This window comes from Polypterus senegalus, chromosome 2 (assembly GCF_016835505.1).
Source record: "Polypterus senegalus isolate Bchr_013 chromosome 2, ASM1683550v1, whole genome shotgun sequence".
NCBI lineage: Eukaryota > Metazoa > Chordata > Cladistia > Polypteriformes > Polypteridae > Polypterus > Polypterus senegalus.
Genome location: NC_053155.1, coordinates 100,770,034 through 100,792,679, shown reverse-complemented (window position 1 = coordinate 100,792,679; position 22,646 = coordinate 100,770,034). Strand labels below are relative to the sequence as shown.

Below are 22,646 nucleotides of genomic sequence, written 5' to 3'. Positions count from 1 at the left end.
ACTTATATATACTAATTACTCTTCAGAATGGAGAATTGATCATGTTGCATAGATTTCTCAAATTTCACTATCAGAAAATGCAGCTGAAATGGAAAAACAAAAGTATAACCTGCATGTGTGTAAAAGCACAGCATTCTCTAGTCAGAATATAGGAAAATATGGGAAAAATAGGAGCGCCAGATTATTTGATAGGTGGAGACTCCCTTCTCAGCAATCTTCTTCGTCTTCTTCTTCTTTCGGCTGCTCCCGTTAGGTGTTGACACAACGGATCATCTCTTTTTCCGTAGTAATTTTTTTAAAATCTTCTTCCATCTTTCCATGGTTGAATTTTCCCTGCTTATTGAGGCTAAGGCCTCCTTGATATCTACAGAGTTGCCCACTCTTTGCTGTCCTAGTGGAGCACTGCCTGATTGTTGTTCTTCTGAATGTTCATCCAGCGCTTCATCCTATTATAGTGCCCTTGCTTCTACAGCAAGAATATGGTTTCTCTTCTTGCCTGAAGATATGTTATTTTTAGAGAGAAAGAGTTTACTAAATCAAGAAAAGTTATCCTATCTGTTGCATCATCATTATAAAGTGAAATTGCTAACACACAAGGAGAGCTCTATTACAATTAACCAAAATAATTAAACTCATGTAGCAAAATTATTAATGTCATATAATAAAAAAGAATTTACAGCTCTCCCATCAGCACCAAAAATATGTAACACAATATCTCACCAAAACACTACATCACCAAGGACTCCATCTACCATCTCATCTATTCATATCTCATCATCGGACACACAAAAAGAAAATAAAGTTCTTGTCTATGATGGTCTGTTTAAATCTTACATATCTAAATTACATTTTAAACTTTCTATATGTTATCTCACACATTTAGGACCATACGAACAGTAAAGTTCAAGAGCCCATTGTGGCATCTTAGAAAGTCAGAAATTCTGAGACATACACTAAGGTCTGAAATCTATATGCCTTTAATGCCTTTCTATCTAACAGTTCTTTGAGGGAATTCTATTATCTAGATACATACATAGCTTTATACCTTTAGAACTGAACATTAACGTCATTCCATCAACTAATTAGCTTATAGGAGGTAAACAGAATCTTCCATTATCTATGTGAAACCTACATTCTGTTCAAATTAAGCAATAAATTAAGGTACATTTACTATTAATTAATATTAGCTAAATGCTAAACTTAAATTTACTATTAATTAATATTAACTTAAAGGATTTGACTTTTAAAAGCACAATGTTCAGCTATTTAGTCAGAGATGGGTCATTCACAGGGAGGAGGACTTGCATTTGTGTTTAAAAATACATGATAGGTCATTCCAGATGAGGAACAGACAGTGGGGTAAAAGTGCTGTTCTAAGATGTCTTTATCTACACTTGCCATTCCTAACCATCATTTTGCTAATATTTGGCTCTTTTGTACTCAGAGGCTTTCCACTTTGTCTTTTGCAATGCACTTTTTTGATAAACCATAGATGTCCGTTATTGTATTTAAAATCTGATTTAGCTAGAGTGTAGTTCTGCTGACAGATGATGACCCTCAGTCCTCTTTTTTCCCAGCAATCACAAGCAGATCTTCTCCCTTATATCTTTCCACCATGATGAAGGACTAAGACTGAACTGCTCTAAATCCTAACCAAAATGCCTGTGTACTCCAACTTCACAATTACAATGAACACTATACCATTATCATCACTTACATCACTGTCTCACTGACCCACTCCAGCAGATTTTCTTTCTCTACAACATACTAAGAATCCCTGACACCCAATCAAACTGTATGTGCAGCTTTTTAATAGAAGTATTAAAAGTGAATACCTGTAAAAAGATCAGGGTGCACTGTAAACATTTATGGCAGCTGAGATAGATAGATAGATAGATAGATAGATAGATAGATAGATAGATAGATAGATAGATAGATACTTTATTAATCCCAAGGGGAAATTCACATAACCAAATATCAAACCATAGATAACCAAATTATATATGGCCAAATTATTTTTTTATGGGATAAGATACACAAGAGTTTATAAATAAGTTATGCCTATGCCTAAACATAATAAGGGTAATAGTGTAAGAACAAAACCAGGCATATCATGAAGATTTGGGGAGTGAAATGATACTCATACAACTGAAAGATCTCAAATCAAAAAGAAAATACAAAAAACAAACATGAGCACATTTTCTTAGATGGAAGTCAAAAACAGACTGTTGCGAGATGGCAGAGTAGCCAATTTTAAGTGCTTGGACGCAGAAGAGGCAGGTTTAAGTGGCTGAAAACCAGAAGTGGTGTCATCGGTGGTTGGTCTGTCACTCGTCCTTTCTGTAGAGGGAGGAAGAGAACAGGTATTGGGTGACAGAGCCAACCTTGATTCGGAGTGCAACTACAATCAGCCAAACCTTGAAGTTTTCCCCTAATTGCATGTGTGTGACAACAGATAAATAGACAGATAGATGTTTATTTGTCGCCAGTGGAAAATTCAACTTTTTATAGAAGCTCTTTAAATAAATGAAAAAATAAATAAATAGACAAATAAATATTTATACACACACTATAGTCTGACAATACACCAACACTTTATTATGTTACCAGAAATTTATTGAATATAAGTAAACTAAGCAAATGGTCATTTACATTTTTAGTACATTAAAGTCATACAATAAGAAGGTAGCTGTGACCTTACTGTCAACATCTGAGAAACAGGGAAGGGAAAGAGACATTAATCTTGAAAAACTGGTGTATACAATCTATTATCATACATATACAGTAAAAGTCCCATCTTTCACAGTTTTGGGTAAGTGAAGTTAAACCTGTTATGTAACTTTTAAAGCATTAAAGGAAGTGCTCAGTTCAAGGTGAATTCTGATACTTTCTCAGATAGCTAATTGCATGATTTTCTTCCTTGCTTCTGTATTGCCATTTGTTATTCTGAGTAATTAAATTAATCACCCCACTGAGATTTTTCTGACAATGGAAAAAGCCTTTAAAAAATGTGTTATGTTTATCTTCATTCTACGTATTCTGTTGATGATCTGGTGACAACAGACTGAGCAGCCCAACTCTGGTATCTTGTTTCAGTTCCTCTTGTTGAGTTCTCAGATGATACCAAGCCATCTAAAAGGTATTTTTTCTTTAACATACCCATTGAAGGTAAATAATTTAAGAATATGCAGAGTGCTTTTAAATACATTCTCCATGTTTTATATTTGCAGCAATTTGTCTATAGCCATGTGGAAAAGTAAGTATACCCCATGGAAATTACTGACTTTAGTTTTTCATGCAAACAATGCCTACAGATAAAGGTGATATACTTGAATAAAAGCACAGGGAAAATTTGCCTTTTTAATTTTATTCAACAAAAATATAAATAGATGTAATGGTCTACTAGTGAAATCTACCCTTGGCCTCAGAAGCTGGTTTTGCCTCCTTTAGCAGAAACAACTTCTTGAATGCATTTTGCATAACTGACCACCAGTCTTTAACATTGACTTTTTAAATTTTTGACTGATTCTCTATGCAAAATTCCTTCAGTTGTAAGATGTTTGTGGGAATGTACTGCCCATTTTAAATCCATACAACATTTTAATGAGACTCAAATAAGAGCCCTGATTCCATGTCTTCTTTTTGAGCTATTCCTTGGTGGATTTGCTAGTGTACTTTGGATTATTATCATGTTGAAAAGTCAATTTCTTATTTAACTTCAACTTAGAGACAGGTGGCCTCACATTCTCCTCAAGCACACTTTGATGCAGAGCAAATAGTTCACTCAATAACCGCAAGACCCCCAGGCCCAGAGTTAGCAAAGTAACCACAAGCTATAATATTTCCACCACCATGCTTCACAGCTGGTATAAGGTTCTTCTCCTGAAATGCTGTTTTCAGATTGTGTCAAACATATCTATCGTTAGTGTCCAAACCAAGGTATCTTTGATTCCTCTGTTCAGAGCAAATTGTTCAAGAAGACCTGGTCTCCGCCTGTATGTTCAATGTAAAACTGTAGTCTGACTATGTTGTTTTTAAAGCTTTTAAAAGTTTTTTTTAGCACACGTCACACGTGCAGATCCTATAATGAAATTTTGGGATTCTTGGAGACTTCTTTTAGTGTCAGGTGGTCAGCTCATGGGCCAAATATGGTGGGCTGACCAGTACTGGACAAATTAGCAGTTGTTTGAAGCCTGCACCACTTGTAGATGATCTTCCTTGCAGTGGAATGATTGAGTTGAAATAATTTAACAATCATTGTAAATCTCTGGCCAGACTCCTAGGCATCTACAACATTTTTCAGTGGGTTGTGGAGAGCGCTTTTGATCTTGGCTTGATGATTTCCACACACATCAGTAGCACAGAGAACACAATACCCTTGATACATGTGTTTTAAATAAGACAGGTGACACCTGCTTACTCCCTAAAACAGTTGGTACCTAATCTGGAGTACCTGATACCAATTTTATGGATTTATGGATTTGACATGGTGATAAATATAGGAGTGTACCACTTCACGTGGAGAAACACTTTTGTGGATTTAGATTATGAGACTGAATGCACCATGTCAATTTAATTTGTCATTTGTTCATGTATATCTCCTTTATCTGTAGGCAATGTTTGCCTGTTCAAATATGTTGAAAAAGTCAACAGTTTCCATAGGATGTACTTACTTTTCACATGACTCTATGAAGTGTAGGAACTTTCCAGGAACAATATGCCATATATAATCTATAAAGGGGGAGAACAGGAGTTTGCAAAAAAGCACCTAAACAACTCTTACTACTGAGAAACAAGATTCTCTGTTTTGATGAAACCAAAATTGAACTGTCTGGCCTCAACTCTAAGTGACATGGCAGGTGGAGATCAGGCACTGCTCATCGTCTGCATAATGTCATTGCAATAGTGAAACAGTGGTGGCAGCATCATGTTGTGGGGTTGCTCTTCAGCAATATGAACTGAGAAACAAGTCAGGTTTAAAGGGAAGCTAAACAGACAAAAGTACAGAGATACTTATGAAAACCTGATGCAGAGCGCTCTGGACCTAAGGTTGTTCACCTTCCAACTAGCCAATGAGCCTAAGTACAAAGCAAAGACAACCAGAGTGACTGACAGACAACTCTAGAAATGTCCTTGAGTGGCCTAGGTTGAGCCCAGACTTGAGTGGTCCAACTTGATGGTCTCCATCCAACCCAACAGAGCTTGAGAGGACCTGCAAAAAACACATAAATCCATGTATGCAAAGCTTCCCGCAACATACAGTACCTAAAAAGAATTCAGGCTGTACTGCCAAAGGATGCTTCAACAATGTATTAAGAATCGTAGTACTTGTATCAAGGCAGTATCATTTTTGATTTTTAATAAAATTGCAAAAATATCCTTTGTTGCTTTGTCATTGTGAGGTATTGGGTGTTGGTTGATAAAGAAAAAAAATAATTTAAATGATTTCATAACAAAATATGTAAAATGTGAAGGGGTCTGAATACTTTCTTAAGTATGGTAAGGGAGCTGAACTTCATACTTGCTGCAACAGTGCATCAGGTCACACCTTTTTAAAACACACTTCAAAATGCACAATGGTTGTAATTCTGCAAATTAATTTGACACAAGCTTAACTTCTTTTTCCAGTTGCATTTTCTATGAAAAGCAGGAACCGTTTCAATAAACATGGCACAAATCCTTTGATTTGCTTACACCAAAACATGATAATTCCAAATCCTAGGTTATAAAAGTCATTCTATCCCATATATTAATACATCAATATGCCAATCAAGGCCTACACGGTATATTTTTATGTTTTTTAAAACAGAATGATTCTTCAGCTCACACATACCCTCCGCACAAAATACAGCACTGACATAATTTTCTGTCAATTTAAAATAAAAAAGTCTTCCAACACAGCCCTATAAAAAACAACTTTGCAAGGTAAAGATCGGTTGCTGATGACGATGGCAAAAGCCGTCCAAAGTTCTCGAATGACGTTTTTTATGTAGGCTGGTAAGGTAACGTGGCGGCCGCGAGCATCAACCAACCCTGATCAGACCGGAGGCCCCGCCTCCATAGATTACTCATTGGCCACACAGGCATAATATTTGCCAACCCCTTATGTCATTGGTCAGAAATTGTACTCTTCCTGAAGCGAGAACCATAAATAAACTGTAAACGTCATGTCTGGCGGGGTTTGGTGAGATTGCGCATTCCGAAAGTGTCCCAGAAATGAGCCATGCTGGTAGAGTCTACTCTGTCGAATTTGACATCGTTTATGATACTAAATTATTCTCCTGTTAATCGTAAATGTTATTTTACTATATCGTTTGTTGCTTTTAGAGTAGCATGTAAAACAGGGTTTAATTATAGCAGCTAAACAGACAGAAAAACTATCTAAATCTGGCTATCCGCATATGTCATAAAGATGCAAATGCCCCGTAAAGAAATGATAATCATTAGCTGAACAATAATGTTTAAAAGAATTCTGATTAGATGACAGCCTAGGGTTTAGATGAGTGTACACCTAAGAAAGCCTTTAGCCCATACCATTAAATTAAATATTTGTTTACAAGTACAGTACATCGAGTGTTTTTAAGCGTGCTTAGTCGATTTTCATAACAGTACTAGGGCATCACTAACTTGGTCTTCAGGCACTCCATTAAAGTAGGTCTGCCTGATTCAGATTTGAAAGTTTCTCGCGGCGGTTTACTGAAAACACTGCCGTGAAATTATAAGGTAAATAAAGTGACACCGATCGCATACATATTTGTAGCAACGTCTAGGAATGTTTAAATACAACTTAATATAAAATACACTCGCAGTAAGATGCTGCTCGAATACCGCGCCTAGACAGCCACACTCAAGATGTCGCTCGAGCTCTGATTGGCCAAGAGTGCCGTCTGTATGCCAGCTTGGCCGGAACTGGCCGGTTGTCTGGTAGCATGCTAGTGTGTGGCGAGAGCGCTCCCCTTAGTAACAGTGTGGAGGAGGGTGAGGTAATACTGAGAAGATTCTTCTGCACTGAGACGGACGCCGAACGAAATATATTTGAGCAGACGGCTAGGCGTCTGCGTCTAGTGTTTTATCTCTTTTCTCCTGCGAGTGAGAAGGGGCAGCTGGCCGAGTGCGGAATACACTTTGCTTATACATACCCGGTATAAAGTCGCCGTGGTTACTTACAGCTTTCCAACTTTCCCTGTTCATACAAGTCGCTGTCGTACCTCCCAGTCGTTTCAGTCATGTCCACAGGAGGTGATTTCGGCAACCCGCTGAGGAAATTTAAACTGGTCTTCCTGGGCGAACAAAGCGGTAAGTGTCAGGCAGTTTTCTTTCTATCTGGTGTTTATATGTTTGTTTTTAAAACTGCGATATATCGAGACATATCTTGCCACTCTATTCCTGAAGACCTGTAGGCAGCAACACCACTGGTTCCTTGTGGATACTGCTACAGTCATCATTTTACTTTCCACCTTTATTTTCAAGGCACTTGTTTTCTCTTGAATATTGGAGCAGTTTATTTTAAGACATGCGGCGGCATATTTGCTCTGCTCTCCTTCAGAAGAAATTTGATAATTTGCGTTTGCCTGTTTAATTATATCATAAATATGTTCAAAAATGCATGTGAAAGCTTTAAAGGGGTAACCGCGCGGAGTGTTCTTTTCACTTATGAAACCCTATTTTGACATAAAATATGAAGGAAAGACTGAAAGACTAAAGAGGCATTAACAGTGAGATGTAGTGGCAACGACGAACACCTAACTATAATATTGCATCGCTATAAAATATTAATCAAGTTATTTTCAGTATGGTGATACCCGCCCTCGCCGCAGTCCTGCATCCCTACAGAACGAATGAACGTCTCATTTCGGAGACTATAGCATCCATCAGTGTCATCATTTTTATTTACTTGGCTGGAGATGGTATATACAGTAACCAGTGGAATTGAAATAAATATAACGACACCTTTTCATAACGGCCTTGAATTTATACAACAGTGCATAAGGTCTTCAGTAATGATGTGTTAATCAAAATGATAACGGTTCTCAACCTTTTCTGGCTTTTAGTTTTACCCTTGACTTCAATGTTTATTCAGTAAGCGTGTTTTATTTTTAGAATTTCCATACTTTTTAGTAGTGGTCATTTGCGCGTATTTCTGCACCTGGAATCTCATATTTTTTTAGGAACGATTACTTTTAACTTCTTGGTAGTTATCAATGTGGAAAAAAACTTTTAAAGACAATTCTTTTTAACTGCAAACAATTCTAAATGTGGCGCTATTTATTTGTTATGTACGTGCGTAACTCTGAGTTGTTGGTCGTTTCCTTTAGCTTTTATTGCACACTTAGTGAAGTGTTATGACTCAGCCAAGTGCTGCTTACTGTTGCTGCCTGTCTTCTAGTCCACAGTCAGCTAAGATGACGTGATTTTTCAGTCAAAGAACAGTTTCCTAATGTGTGCTACTTAATGTGCCTACACTCTAAATTACCTTGTGAATAGGTTGGTGTGTATTGCCTCCAAATGGCTTCAGCTGAAAACCGTAAAATATTCAGGTGTGTGTTCTTTAACATCTTTTACTTTTCGTGATTCTATTGAGAGTAATGTGCAGTGTTAGATCACTTTGTGTTATGGAGAGCTGCGTTATTATAGTATTAATTTTAAAATGGTATGGTTTGAATTTTTCAAGCTGAATATATAAATAAAAATACTTGGTTATTTCTTGTTCCTCAATTGGTTATAGGGTAAAAGTGCAACATTGGACACTGACATGATTTATTTGTGTGTGACCAATATTTTAAGTATTTACAGTCTTAATGGTGTGCAACAGTCTTAGACCACCCAATAAAACATTTTTAATACTAATTACCTGGATATGAAGTGTTTTGGGTCTTGAAAACACCTTTCAGCATTACAATTAATACAAATAAACACTGACTGAAATAAAAACATTGATATAAAAAGTAACAGGAATATATTGTGTTTAGTAAAGCATTATTGATATCTTGTTAGATGGCCAGTGCAAAACAGTAAAACTTAAGTTCCTAAACATCTCCCTGAAGTGGCCCAGCCACTCTATGTATTTGTTAAATTCCACTAGCAGCACACCTAATTCAAATTGTTGAGGATGTAGTTAGCTAAACCAGGTGTGCTACTGGAGCAGTTTCACAAGTACAGTATATGATGTACTAGATAATAAACTCAACTGCTTGGATTTGGAAATGGTTAAACTAACCCATTTTGACAGGCATGAAATCATAGTTTTATATGTAAAAAGATATAGTTTGCAAGTACAAGCATATCAAACTGGAGTTTTAAAATATGATGATCTAGTGATCTTAATGAAATTTAAAGAAAATGGACAAATGGAAGACCTAAAGCCAATGTCACATTATGCAACTTCTAGTCCTAGAGAATGTCATTCTCGCCTACTGCAGTTGCTGAAAATCACTGGACATGTTAAATTTAGGGACAGTGCAGTTGTGCTTGCCTCCTTTTTTGCGGTCTGTCATATGCTGCTTGACTGAGCTGACCTTCTCTGCCTTTTTTGTTTTTCTTTTTTTTATTTTGTCATGGTACAATAATGAGACATCAATCAGATAAGCTTCTCTTCTTTTTGTGAGGTCCAAAATACCCAGTTCCTTTATTCCTTGTTGCACTTTATAGATTGTACTTTCAGCTGAGCATTCGTTGGTTGTCAACTCTAATGCACAAAGACATATGACTAAAGACAAAATCAAAGATGTTGCAGTAAGTACAGACAATACAGCTTACAGTGACAACAAGTGGCATACCTTAATAAGTGATGGCTAAAAAAATGTAAATTTTTTGCTTTTTCAAAAAACTAATAAAATAGACAGAGAGTTGGAGAGTAGTACAATGATGCCTACTTGCAATTTACAGTGACACACGGTTCCAGCACGCTCATGGTCTTAAGGTGCAGTTCAATCAATGGATTAAGTGATGTGGTCTAATTGAATGATGATAGTTGAGAATATAATATATAATATAATCCATCCATTATCCAACCCACTATATCCTAACTACAGGGCCACGGGGGTCAGCTGGAGCCAATCCTGGCCAACAGAGGGCACAAGGCAGGAAACAAACCTTTGGCAGGGCGCTTACACTAGGGACAATTTAGGATCGCCAATGCACCTAACCTGCATGTCTTTGGACTGTGGGAGGAAACCCACGTAGATACGGGGAGAGCATACAAACTCCAGACAGGGAGTCTCCTAACTGCGAGGCAGCAGCACTACCCACCGTGCCACCCCGAAATATATAATGATTTTAAATAATTTTATATCTTTGGAAAAATAACTTCCTGGCAAAAACTTGTTTTAGTAGGATTATGCGCCTAAATAAAATGCAAACAGTTAAGACCTACTTGCAGTGAAAGTCTGCAAGAGGAACACTAACTAACATTGTTAGATTTGTCAGTTGAGGGGTCAGACATTGATGAGCTTGAACAGGGAAAGTAACAAAAAGCATCCAAAGTCAAAAGAAGGGTTATGGCAAATCTTGAATGGAAGTTGGATTAATTTACAACAGAAGTTCTTGAAGTTAAGCATTGAGTTGCTTCAGTTTTGCATTGTATGGAAAGCCTCATAAATTGGATTAAGCAGGTTTACAAATGAGAACAGCATCCAACATTAAAGTGAACATTAATTGCATAATCCACATGTCAATCCGCATGTTATATTTTTAGACCTATGCGCACAGGATGCAAAACAAATGTGTTTTTTGCTAAAATATTGTCAAGTAAATATTTCCGGAAAATTGGAGCACTGCACAAACAAGTTCATTCAAGCGAGATTGGGTTTTTGAATTGAAAACAGGGCTTTTGACCAGTGAATGGGCGCAGGCAGATTTTAAAATGTTTTTAAAGTAACACCTGTGTTGTATGGTTTGATTTATTTTTAGAAACATCTGGAGCAAGATTCCAAAATGTATATTTTGTCTTTTCATAATTTCTATGCATTTGAACAATCGTATTGTGTTTTTAAAAAATGCATACTGTTAAAAATAGATTAGCATTCAACTGTAGGGAGGTTATTTAATAAATTAAGGGGTGCATTGTTAAGGCTGCTTATGTAGTATTTTGTGCTGTTTTAGTCACCATCTTAAAACTAGTCAAGGATTGTGGCTAAACTAATTCTAAGATTTCTTGGTAAAAGCTGTGAGGAAAGACAATAAATAGCTGAATATTTTCAATTTCTAAGCAAGCGACTGTTAAGAGGAGGTGTGATAGAAGAGTTTAAAGTTATGGGGGGTATTAGAAAAATATACGGCAGCTGTTACTTCGGCAATGCTTTTTTAACAAAATTGGATGAAGGTAAATGTCTTACTGGCATTAGAAACTATTTCTTAAGGTGAATGTGATTTCATGATATTTTTACAGAAAGTGACTATGGTTTGATGAACTATGTTGGAATGAATGGCCTGTTCTTGTCAAAATTGTAATTGGAAGAATCATCAGGCTGAATCTTTCTTTAGGCAGTTAATGATAGAGAAATATTGAACTGATATTCTGTTAATAAAGGATAATTTAATCTTGATTTATTCATTTTTGTAAAGTAGTACCCCAGTGGTCCTTGTTGCTAATTTTCCAAAGACATGCAGAGAAAAACATTTATAGTAATATCACCAGTTTCTGTGCAAAAATTGGCCTTCCTATAACATCAGTATGAATGATAAATGAATTATCAGTTCTACTTATAGATCCAATATATATTTAACCCTTTAAGAACAAGGCTTAATGGGAGAATAATCCCACAGTTTTTATCAAATATTGTAAAAGAATTTCATCTTTCAGAAACAATTAAATTTCCATATTTCTTCAGAAGCACTGAGCATGTATAGGAGTTCATTTCCGTGATACCGGGAAAGTTACTCAACCCCGTTAAAGCTTTTAAATACTGTCTAACATGGTAACATTGTGTATTTTAAATAATTATATCAAATTGTATACTTAGCTCTGGAGCAAAAAAACAAATTAGTTGGCGAACTATATCATATAACCATGCATTTTATCTTGAAGTTTTATAATACATGATTTTCTGCAACTGAAAGGACTGGTCATTTGATGCATTGCGATACTTTGCTGTAGCGACTCAATTGCCATGCAGTGATTTAAAGTTCAAATGTGAAAAGACCATGTATAAATGAAACATAACTTTTTCTCTTAAAGGTATTTTCAAGTCCTAGTACCATTCCATAGTATTCTTTATACAAGTAGCTGATTGGGCCATGGCAGATGATCTGTTGACTAATTTGTCTGGGTCTAAAACAATGCAGGCATGCTTTTTATATTTCAATGTCACTGTCATTTGTGTCTAATGTGACACCTCTCCTAATCTAATAAACAAATTTAAATCAATGTCCTCAACAAAAATAATGAATTGTGTGCATTTTCTTAATTTTCATTTACCTGCTGCTTCTGCTTGGACCAAGAAATCCTATAATAAGGCTGCAAAAACAACATTTAAAATTGATATTTTAAGTGATAACTATATAATATACAGCGATTAGCAACAACATTAAAATGACCTGTCTAATGTTATGTAGGTGGTCCTCTTGCCACCAAAATAGTTCTGACATCGTGGCATGAAGTCCACAAGACCTCTGAAGGTGTCTTGTGGTATCTGGTAGCAAGATATTAGTGGAATCTCCGTGTAAGTTCTGTAAGTTGCGAGATGGCACCTCCATGGACCAGACTTGTTTTTCCAGCCTCTCCCACTTATGCTCAAATGGATTTAGATCTGGGGAATTTGGAGTTCAAATCAGCACTTTTTCTTATGTTCTTCGAACCATTCCTAAACAGTTTTTGCAGTGTGCTAGGGTTCATTATCCAACTGAAAGAATCCATGAATCCACTGCCATCAGGGGATACCATGGTCAAGAAGGGTTGTACATGGTCTGCAGCATTTTGTAGGTAGGTGTTACATGTCAAAGTAATATCAATATGAATGCCAGGACCTGACTCTTCCCATAGTGCATCGTTGCTTTCTATTCCCCAGGTAAATGATTCACACCCACCTGGCTGTCCACATGATCAAAAAAAAAAGTGACCACCTTCTTTTATTGCTCCATGGTACAGTTTTGATGCTGACCTCCTCATTGTAGGCTTTTTTTTTTTTTTTTACTGTTGACAAATCTCCCCCAAAACCCACCCCCTCTCTCTCACACTCTATGAGAGGCCAGTTCCAAAGTCAGTTTTATGTTTGGAATTTGAGGCTAATGCCATTTATTGATCTGTTGCAAATTCAAACTCATTCTTGCATTTTTTTTTCAAAATAGCTGCTTCCATCTGTAGATATGTTGTTTGAGTACCTGACTTCTCAGTATTCAATATGCTTTAACTCCATTAGCCAGTAACATCAAAGGTAAAGCAATATTTTACTGCTTATAAGTGTGAGAATGTTCTGGTAAATCCTCCCTTCAGGAAAATTGCTAAACAGTGGAAAAAGCCGATAATGGTCATAAGAGTTCATTATTTTTTTCTGAATGTAGCTATTGTATGACGAAAAATCTGAGTTTGGATTTATCAGAAAATAGTATTGTCCAAAATAATTAGTTTATTTCTGGGACATATTCTTTTAAGTAAGTTTAAATCATTTTTAATGGTGAGTTTACCTAAATATCTACCCCCCTAACAAGTACTTTTGAAAAGCTAAGATTATTTTGTGCATTTAACATTTGTTTCAAAGGCATTGTTGATTAAGGTCTTTGAGTAGCCATTTGAGGTGAAGTGGTAATGATTTCAGATAATTTTTTTTACTCCTAAATGATTTGTCTGTAAATGTATTTATTTCAATATGCTGAAATTTAAGAAAGGTAATTCAGTGGTGCAATGTCACTTTCCAGTGTTAACTTCTGGCCCGGGCTTTGTTGTATACAAGGCTTTATTTAGAGGATTGGTTGCTAGTATTGTGATTTTATTAGAATACAAGATTAAAATCTGTAAGTCAAACTTTTTATTTTGAAGTCTTTAAACCTGATTTTTAAAATATATGAAAGTTTTCAAAAACTGCTGTTTTTGCTATATGTTCAAGCAGTTTGGCTTAATGGGATTTTAAATATATTGATTTTATAACCTGCTTATCTAGTTCAGGGTCACATATCAAGCTAATACATATGCCAGCATCCTTGGCCACAAAGCCAAAACCAACTCGGGTAGGAATTCTGGCCCGTCATGTTGTCATTTATTGTAACCCCTATTTTTTGTTGGCTATGAGAGGAAAACTAACAATACTCGGTAAAAAACTCTACACAGGAATATAAAGAAAATACCCACTGCATACAAAAGCTATATCTCTCTAATATAAAAAGTCCTGTTCTGGAAAGCAAAAGCAAGGCTACGATACTTGATCTTCTTGGAAGACATTTAAAAAACCCGCGAGATGAAAGAGACTACGCGAGCAGCAGATACACAAAGTAGGAAAAAGGACAGCGGCTGTAAAGGCTTTAAAAAAGATCAAAGGGCAGCGTGACAGCAGCCCCGCACGAGCGAGCGAGCGGCATTATACGTCCTGCAAGAAAAAATTTTACCACACCCGGCACTGTAAATAAAGGGACAAGTATTGTTTTAAGAAGGTCACGTGAGATCAGCCAGTGAGCCATCATTTAAAACAAGTCCACAGACATCTAACCCTAGCAGTTGTTGGATTGCATCTGCCAGACAAGCATCATGTGCTCCCAGCTCTTAAAACAACGACAAGAGAGAAGCAAAACGTGCAGCTCGCCAACACCAGGAAGAAGGCAGATCATGTAACGGCATATCCTTAGCGTACGTTCAGCCACCCCTCCCCTCACAATGCGAGCAGCGTTGTACGTCTTGCGAGGAATGGATGTAACCGCGCATGGGGCCGAAAATAAAGGACAAGTATTGTTATTTCAAAAATTTTTAAGGTAAAAGTAAAAATAATGCATATGTAACAATTCCCAAGAAAATAACAATCTCTTTAAATTGTATATTGCCTGCCTAAGGTAAAGTCATCCCTGATGGAGGATCGTGGGAAAGAGGTGTCCTTTCATCGGATTAGTGCTATTTCAGCTGTGGAATGGCTGAATGGGGGAGGCAGCTTGATGAATGAGGTCTCCAGGACCTAAATCATATTATATATCATCATCTAATGTTAACTTTTTATACCATACTTCTCAAATTTTTATTTTTATACTGTATTGAGGATTTATTCTGTTCTATGTATTGTACTGTATTGTACTGTATTGTATTTGACACCCACTGCACGCCCAACCTACCTGAAAAGGGGGGTCTCTTTGAGCTGCCTTTCCCAAGATTTCTTAAATTTTTTCCCTACAAGGGGTTTTTTTTTTTGTTTTTTTTTTTTTTGAGTTTTTTGTGGTCTTCATAGAGGGAGCACTCTGGATGCAAACTTATTATCTCCTTACTGCGTGACAGCCACGTTACCATTGCGCCATCTAAGTGGCATGTTGACTGCAAACATACAACTCTACCAATATTGTTCTTAGTGGAGCAGACATATATAATTCATTTTTTTATGTATTTGTGTTAAAATTGGTTGCATTGACATGAGAGTATCATTGTTCTGTTCTCCTAATGAAGAAAAAACAATATACAGATGTATACTATATGATGATTAGTTTTGAAGAAAAATGAGCGTTGCATGAAAACATTGCACAATATATGTGTATTTGCAGAACATTTTTTGTTTTATTTTACTTCATTCTCCAACTCATTCCAAAAAGCTATATTAAGTTTAGATTGGGACACTATAGAAGCTAGGTCATCGATGGCAGCATCACTTACCTTCTTTGCCGAATAGGTCTTCTCCAGATTAGGAGTGTGATTTGGGACTTTGTCTGGTTGAGAAACAAATGTTGGCCAAACCATGCAGAAACTAGATAGTATGGCATGTTGCTACAGAGAGTTTAAGTGTGCATTTACTGTAGTTCTAAATAAATCACTGACAGTGTGACTAGTAAAGCAACAACCATAGTCCTCCACCCCCAGTACGTCATTGTGGAAACAACACTTTGCAGGCATTTTTCATTCACCATCTCTCCATCCCTTGTAGACCCAGCAATTGGATCAAAAAATGTAAAATTTGAGCTCACCCCAAAGGACAGATTTGCCGACTGATGTCCACTACCTGTATGTCTAGTGGTGTTTTGTTTTTTCTCTGCCATGAGGACAACATTAAAACAGTCTTCCCCAAACAATTGATGTTGGTGTCCATGCTGCATAAAATTTGTAAAACGTTTATTTGTGTTGTAATATGAGGTGCATTTATCAAATCATTTTGTAAAAGTTAGTCATCCAAAATGGAAACATGAAATTTTTGCCTAATATGGATGTGCAGTGTACTAGCAAAGCTCAGTTTTCATTTAAAGAGAGCAAGTCTGAAGTAAATTGAAATGCGAAAAGAGTAAAAAAAAAAAAATCAAAACGGCGTTCTATGTCTGGACAGATAAGGAGTACAACAACTTTTAAAAGTTACAAGTAGAGTTCTTGCGATACCAAAATTTCTAACTTTAACTTAACTTGAAGTCCATGCCAGATCACATGAAAATTATAACTTAATGTCAGCATTTTTAAAAAGCTCAATTTTTCCCATTCCCACTCAGCATTTTCTAATTTACAGAGTTTAGAGGGCATTTTCAAAACAGTGTTTTCCATGGAAGAAAATTACATTTCAGTATGCACAGATTGCTAAAATTAATTAAAAAAAAAAATAAGATGCATTTTTCATGTGTCTGTATCCCTGTTACAGTGATCTAGGACTTTGCTTGCTTGCTGTCAGTCCTCCTTTGAACTGCAAGAAGGGAGATTGGTGTCCGTTAGGTAGAATGGTTAGAGGGGCTGGGCGGTCTCATGGCCTCGGAACCCCTGCAGATTTTTTTTTTTGGAGTCGTCTGTTATATAAATAAATGTTGTTGTTTTATACAAGCTTATTCAGATGCAAGCTTTATTAGATTTAAATTGAGCAGTGTAATTGGTTAGTATTAATGCTGGCTTGTGCCAGCAGAGTTTTTGGAGCTTAGAATTTGTGACATCTCATTTTCTCACTCTTTGTGTGCTCATGTGAATTGCTCATTGTAATTTTGGGAGGAATCTTGCATGTTTTAACTTAAAGAGCAGCTGGATTAGGCAAAAAAAAGCGTTTTGTTATTGCTACTTCTGTTCCATACACACTTTCAGAGTTAAATGATGTGTCAATCACTTGTAAGTTGTGATGATTTTGATTTTAACTGTATAGAATTTGAATGAAGAAGTTGAAATGATGGTGAAATAAATTGCTGACTATTCCCACTACTCATCACTGGCTCGCTTGGTTGTGAAGAGAGTCAGTGGCAACAGGTTTCTTGGTGTGGATGTATCTGAAGACCTCTCCTGGACAATTCAACCCCAACTCTTTTGTCAAGAAAGCACACCAATGCTTCTTTTTCTGCCTGACTAAAGACTGAAATAAATTGACTTGACACAACTCGTTCTTACCACCTTTTATAGAGGAACTGTAGAGAGTGTCATGATGAACTGTATCACTTTGTAGCTTGGGAACAGCAAAGCCCATGAGCACAAGATTTTGTAGTGAATAGTGAGGACAGCTTAGAGGATCATAGTGGTCACCTTCTCCTCAATCCAGGAATTTTTTCAGATACACTGCACAGAAATTTAGCTATTGCAAAGTGAAGTCTATGCAGACTGAGAACCTTTTTTCCTAACCAACTCGTCATTTTGTTTGTCTCATGGATATGAGGGCAGTCTCCCCTGTTGCATCTTTGTTTTAATTTTTCTTCTTTATGCTCTATGATGTGATGGCACAACATTATTATTATTTATTTATTTATTTTTGTAAAAATTTGAGAAGGGTCAGCTAATACTAGGGCTTCAACAACTTTCATAATCAATAATTAAAAACCTTGGCAACAATCTCTTCATCAATTAGATCAATATGTCATTAGGCTGAGTTTGTTGTGCTGTGCAGTGTAGTCACTACTTCAGATGTGAATGCATTTGAAAAAAGGCTAATAGTAAGCAAGTGCCAGAAAATACTGCGACCCTAGACAAGGTGTGTTGGTCTTGACCTCCTGTGGCATACCATTACAGGCTCTATGGGGGAGGAAAACCTGAAATCATCCCAGTAAGTTGAAATTTATTCAGTGTTATGCGATACAGGTAGACAAATGCAATGCAGTATTTGCATAGCTAAGTATGGTAATAAGGCAGCCCTGGAGTAACCAACTGTTAAGCAAAATAAGCACATGCTGAGGCACTAAGGGAAACTGGGCACTGCTGAATTTTTACAAAAGTAGAGGAAAACGTTAAGTAGAAAGCAATTGACAATAAGCATTATTTTTACATCTTTTGATTCATGTATGTTGAAATGCTATACATGTTCAAAGTTAGAAAGCAATAGAATGTAAGATGGTTTTGTTTGGTATAAGTAATATTTTATTATTAGAATGTCTTTAAAAATGTCCATCAGTGTTCACCATCATTGATTTCTGTAGAAAGATTATTTTGATGATGATGTAAAGATTTTCCAAGATTCTGTGTCTTTAAATGCATATGCAATATATGTTTATATATTTTTGTGCAATTATTCTTATTTTATTTTGTACAATACAGATGTTTTGGAATTACTTCACAATACATTCAGTTGTTTAATTTGTAAAGCATGGTAAAGACACTCAGTATTTTGTTTTATATGTAAGAGCATTTTTGGTGAAACAACCTAGCTCAGTGTTTACACATGTCTGACATTACTGATGTACATGCAGTTGTTCCCTCTTCACGTATCCTTTTTGTAAAGTTAAATCTAATTTGTCTCTAATGGTAGGCTGGTCAAGTAGGACAAAATGTCAGAATACTTTATCTTTCATTAAGTCACCATGTGTTTTTAGTTTCCATGAAGGACTGCGTTTTATTGTACATTCTCATTAATCTGCTGTGTATTGTATAAGTTATAAGCAAATCATGCTTTGCAGGTGCTCCATAAACAAAAATGTAAAAATATTGATAGTACCTATTTATTTTCAATATTTGTTAGATTGTTTTTCTTGTAATGCACGTTGTGCTTCTGACTTATGTGGTAAACATTCATGTGTGTGTTTTTGTACATTCACTAGTCTGATGACACCTGTAAGAAATTATTTAATTCTGCTGACAATAATAATATGGCAATACATTTGAAATTGAGACACACTTGTCTGAACTTAATATCCCAAGATCAGACAGTGTTCTGTACTACTGGGCAAACAATATTGGCTACTCTTGGCTACTCTAGCGTGAAAGTACCTCTCCGCACCACATGCCTGTGTAGATAGCAAATAGCTTTTTTTAGTGCAGCTTTAAGTATTATAGATGAGAATAAACTGATTCATCTGTGATAGGGCTGAAATATTGCTTTTTGTGGCCTGGGACCACAAGTTACCCAGAGACTACTCAATGCAGGATCTCATTGATTCCTGAAAACAAAGTTCCAGCAGTGGAAAAATGCGTATAGACTAGTGGCAGTAATAAAACCTCCAATAGACAAAACTAGTGTGCAAGTGTAAGAGTCACAGATCTTGGTAAGCTGTCTCACCTTCCTATCCTAATAAAGATGCAGATAGGCTCTATGTTTTTATAGACTTCATCATTCTACATGGTGGATGATATAGCATGTTTGCTTACTTAATGTATTTGCCCTTAATTTAAACTTATTGTAAACAAAACAAATACACACAGCAGTTCTGATGCTCTGTCGCTTGTACTAGTTCCTAATAACAAATATGCCTGTTATGGTCAGGTAGCAGTTGTTAAAGCAGCATGTTGTAAATTTAAAACAAAGTTAGTCTTCTGTAAAGTTGCAAGTTCTTGCTTGTTACAATAGCTTTTACGAACAAGGTGGAATTTACTGTTGCCACTTGACCTAACTTGTCTGTCTTTGGAATGGACAGAAATAAGAGCACCCAGAGAAAAAAACCTTGCATATAGCACTAGGACAAGCAGACTCCACACAGTGACCAGGCAGGGATTTATACCAAAGTCTAGGGTGTTACGAGGCAGCATCTGCTGTATACTTATTAATAAGGTGTAAAGTAAAAATAGGTCTGAATGTATGTGATCGTATGTGAATACCTACAACAATGATTCTTTAAGAGTGGACAGCAGCAGAGGTGAATTTAACACACACTTGCTTTTAGTCAAATGCAGATGAGATCTTAAAGCATCAGGTCCATGCCTACATTTGTTCAGAAATCTCTATCAGTGTTCCCCATTAATCAACAAGACAGAAGGTCATCAAGCTGTGGTTATGGTGTGCCATTTTGATCAAATCTAGTTTCACGTGGTGGTACTGTGGACATGGGTTACAGAATCCATGAACATTTATTTGTAGGCCGTGGTTAGAGTGCAGTTGTATTGTTAAAGATACGGGTTTGGTGCTGTTCTTTGAAAAGCGACCCATACAGAAGTCTAGTCCCATGGGGCTTAATTTAATTCATTTGGCACAGGATGTAATTTTAGGTCAGTGTTTTGGATTACAGTTGGTAATGCAGCACAGGATGAAGCATTTATTTACATGGGCGAGTGTGGGATTAAAAAAATATTATCCCAGAGATCCTGTCTTTGTCAGACCTCCATTATCCAGTGGTTTCATTCAATAACAGCTGTATGTGTTTTGCAGACACAGTTGAATCTTGATTGGGTCTAATGTACTTGCACCATTTCCATGGCAAAATAAAGCACCCCTGTTATAACCATATGTTAGCTGATTGACTCTAACCTGTCTATTTTGCTGCACACATAGAAATATCCTTCATCTTCTCACTTTCAAGAACAGTCTTTTTCTAATCACAGGACTGCATTTGGCTGGCTGTTTCTGAGATTGTGATGAACACTCAAGTAGAAGGAAACCCCTGCAGAGTTGCTGCTGCTTATCTACTCATCTCTTTGCATCTGGCATCTACTGTCATCCCTTGTTGAAAGCTGACTTAGCTGTTCCTATTCTGGTTGAACTGAACATACTCTTGTACAAACTCAATTGGTCTGCTTAAAATTATATTGTCTACAAATGTGATTCTGACATTAAATGATTAGTCATTTGTTTTAGAATGCAGGTATACCTACAGATGATGCTACTTAATTTAAATAAAAATTAAGAGACTTGTACGTATGGATTTAGAATTTAAAAGAAGCATGTGGGTCTTTGTTTTTGTGGATTGAAGTCCTTTCTTTTGCCCACAACCTGCAACCATGAATCATAGTCTTCTGTTAAGTTGCAACATTTCAGTGCTTATTACAATAACTTTTACTTCCTTTTATGAACAAGGTAGAACTTACTGTTGCAAGTCAACCTAACTTGTATGTCTTTGGAATGTGGACAGAAATAGGAACACTCGGAGAAAAACCTTACAGACCGCATTAGGACAAGCAGACTCCACACAGTGATTCTTTAAGAGTGGACAGCAGTTGAGGTGAAATTAGCACATACTGGTGTTCAGTCAAATGTAGCTGAGATTCTAAAGTATCAGGTCCATGCCTACGTGTGCTTAGAAATCTCCAGCAGTTTTCCCCATTAAGCAACCAGAGAGAGGTGAGCACCAACAGTGTTCCCCATTAAGCAAGCAGTGATTATGATGTGTCCTCTTCCTCAAATCTAGTTTCACTGGTTGTACTGCTTACCGGCTTTTAAGTACTTGTTACCACTAATGTACATTTTTACTAATGCCCTCAGGTAGGTCTGTTAAGTTAATATGAGCTGTCCTTGGAATTTCAGAACCATGTAGGTTTATCAAATTCAATTTGACATGCTGGTGGCTGGAGCAGCAGTAACTTAAGTTATGAACTAGGCATCACGCCAGGTATAAATGTAGAGTTTAATACTGTATACTGCCTGTGCTTTCCACCTTATATTAGAATTGCAATAAGTACCGGGGACAGTGAAATTCTTACTTGCACGTCACACCTAGTGATGTCACAGTGCCAGAATTTTTATTTTAATACGAATATCAGTGAAATTTCAGTCGGTGTACCTTGCAACTGGCTCCATAAATGCCTTTTTGATCATTCTCTGTATATAACAATGAGTAATTTGCAAACAGACTTCTTTACTTCTCCAGAGGAGTTTTATAGGAATCAGTCTTGGGCCTAGTACCGTTCGCTGCGTTATGGGTTCTTAAAATTTTAAATCTGAGGACCTAAATAAAAAACCAATATCATACTGGGCAATAGCAGAGCAATACATGGCAAATCTAAAATTGTCATATAATCAACATTAAAGGTTTGTTTCTATTCAGGCACATTACCAAAGGAGAAAGGTAGAAATCTTGTTATATTAGGTGTGATGACTTACGTATCAATACCAGCTGTCAAACCTCTTTACCCGTTTTCAATAAGCTAAGCACAAAAAATAGTGTGAGGTAAATATGCACTTTGGTAAGAAGGTCCATAACCCATCAGCAGGACCAGTATCTGCTCCTTTGGGCAAGGAGGAACAGGATGAGCACTGCCAGAGCCCTACAAAATGACCTCCAGCAGGCCACTGGTGTGAATGTCTCTGACCAAACAACCAGAAAGACTTCATGAGGGTGACCCAAGGGCCCCATGTCCTCTAATGGGCCCTGAGCTCACTGCCCAGCAGCATGCAGCTCAATTGGCATTCGCCATAGAATACCAGAATTGGCAGATGCAC

General features: G+C 36.7%; 1 protein-coding gene across 3 annotated transcripts in view; it reads left to right on the top strand.

Annotated features, from left to right (window-relative positions):
• Positions 1–6,246: 6,246 nt before the first annotated feature.
• Positions 6,247–22,646, top strand: part of rab6a (RAB6A, member RAS oncogene family) — an 82,890-nt gene continuing 66,490 nt past the window's right edge. Inside the window, exon 1 of one of the 3 annotated variants that reach the window (XM_039744269.1) lies at positions 6,247–7,296. In XM_039744269.1, the coding sequence (XP_039600203.1) occupies positions 7,227–7,296 (70 nt within the window). In that variant the 5' untranslated portion in view covers positions 6,247–7,226. The remainder of the gene's footprint in view (positions 7,297–22,646) is intronic. The other 2 variants (XM_039744267.1, XM_039744268.1) reach the window with 2 other exon arrangements.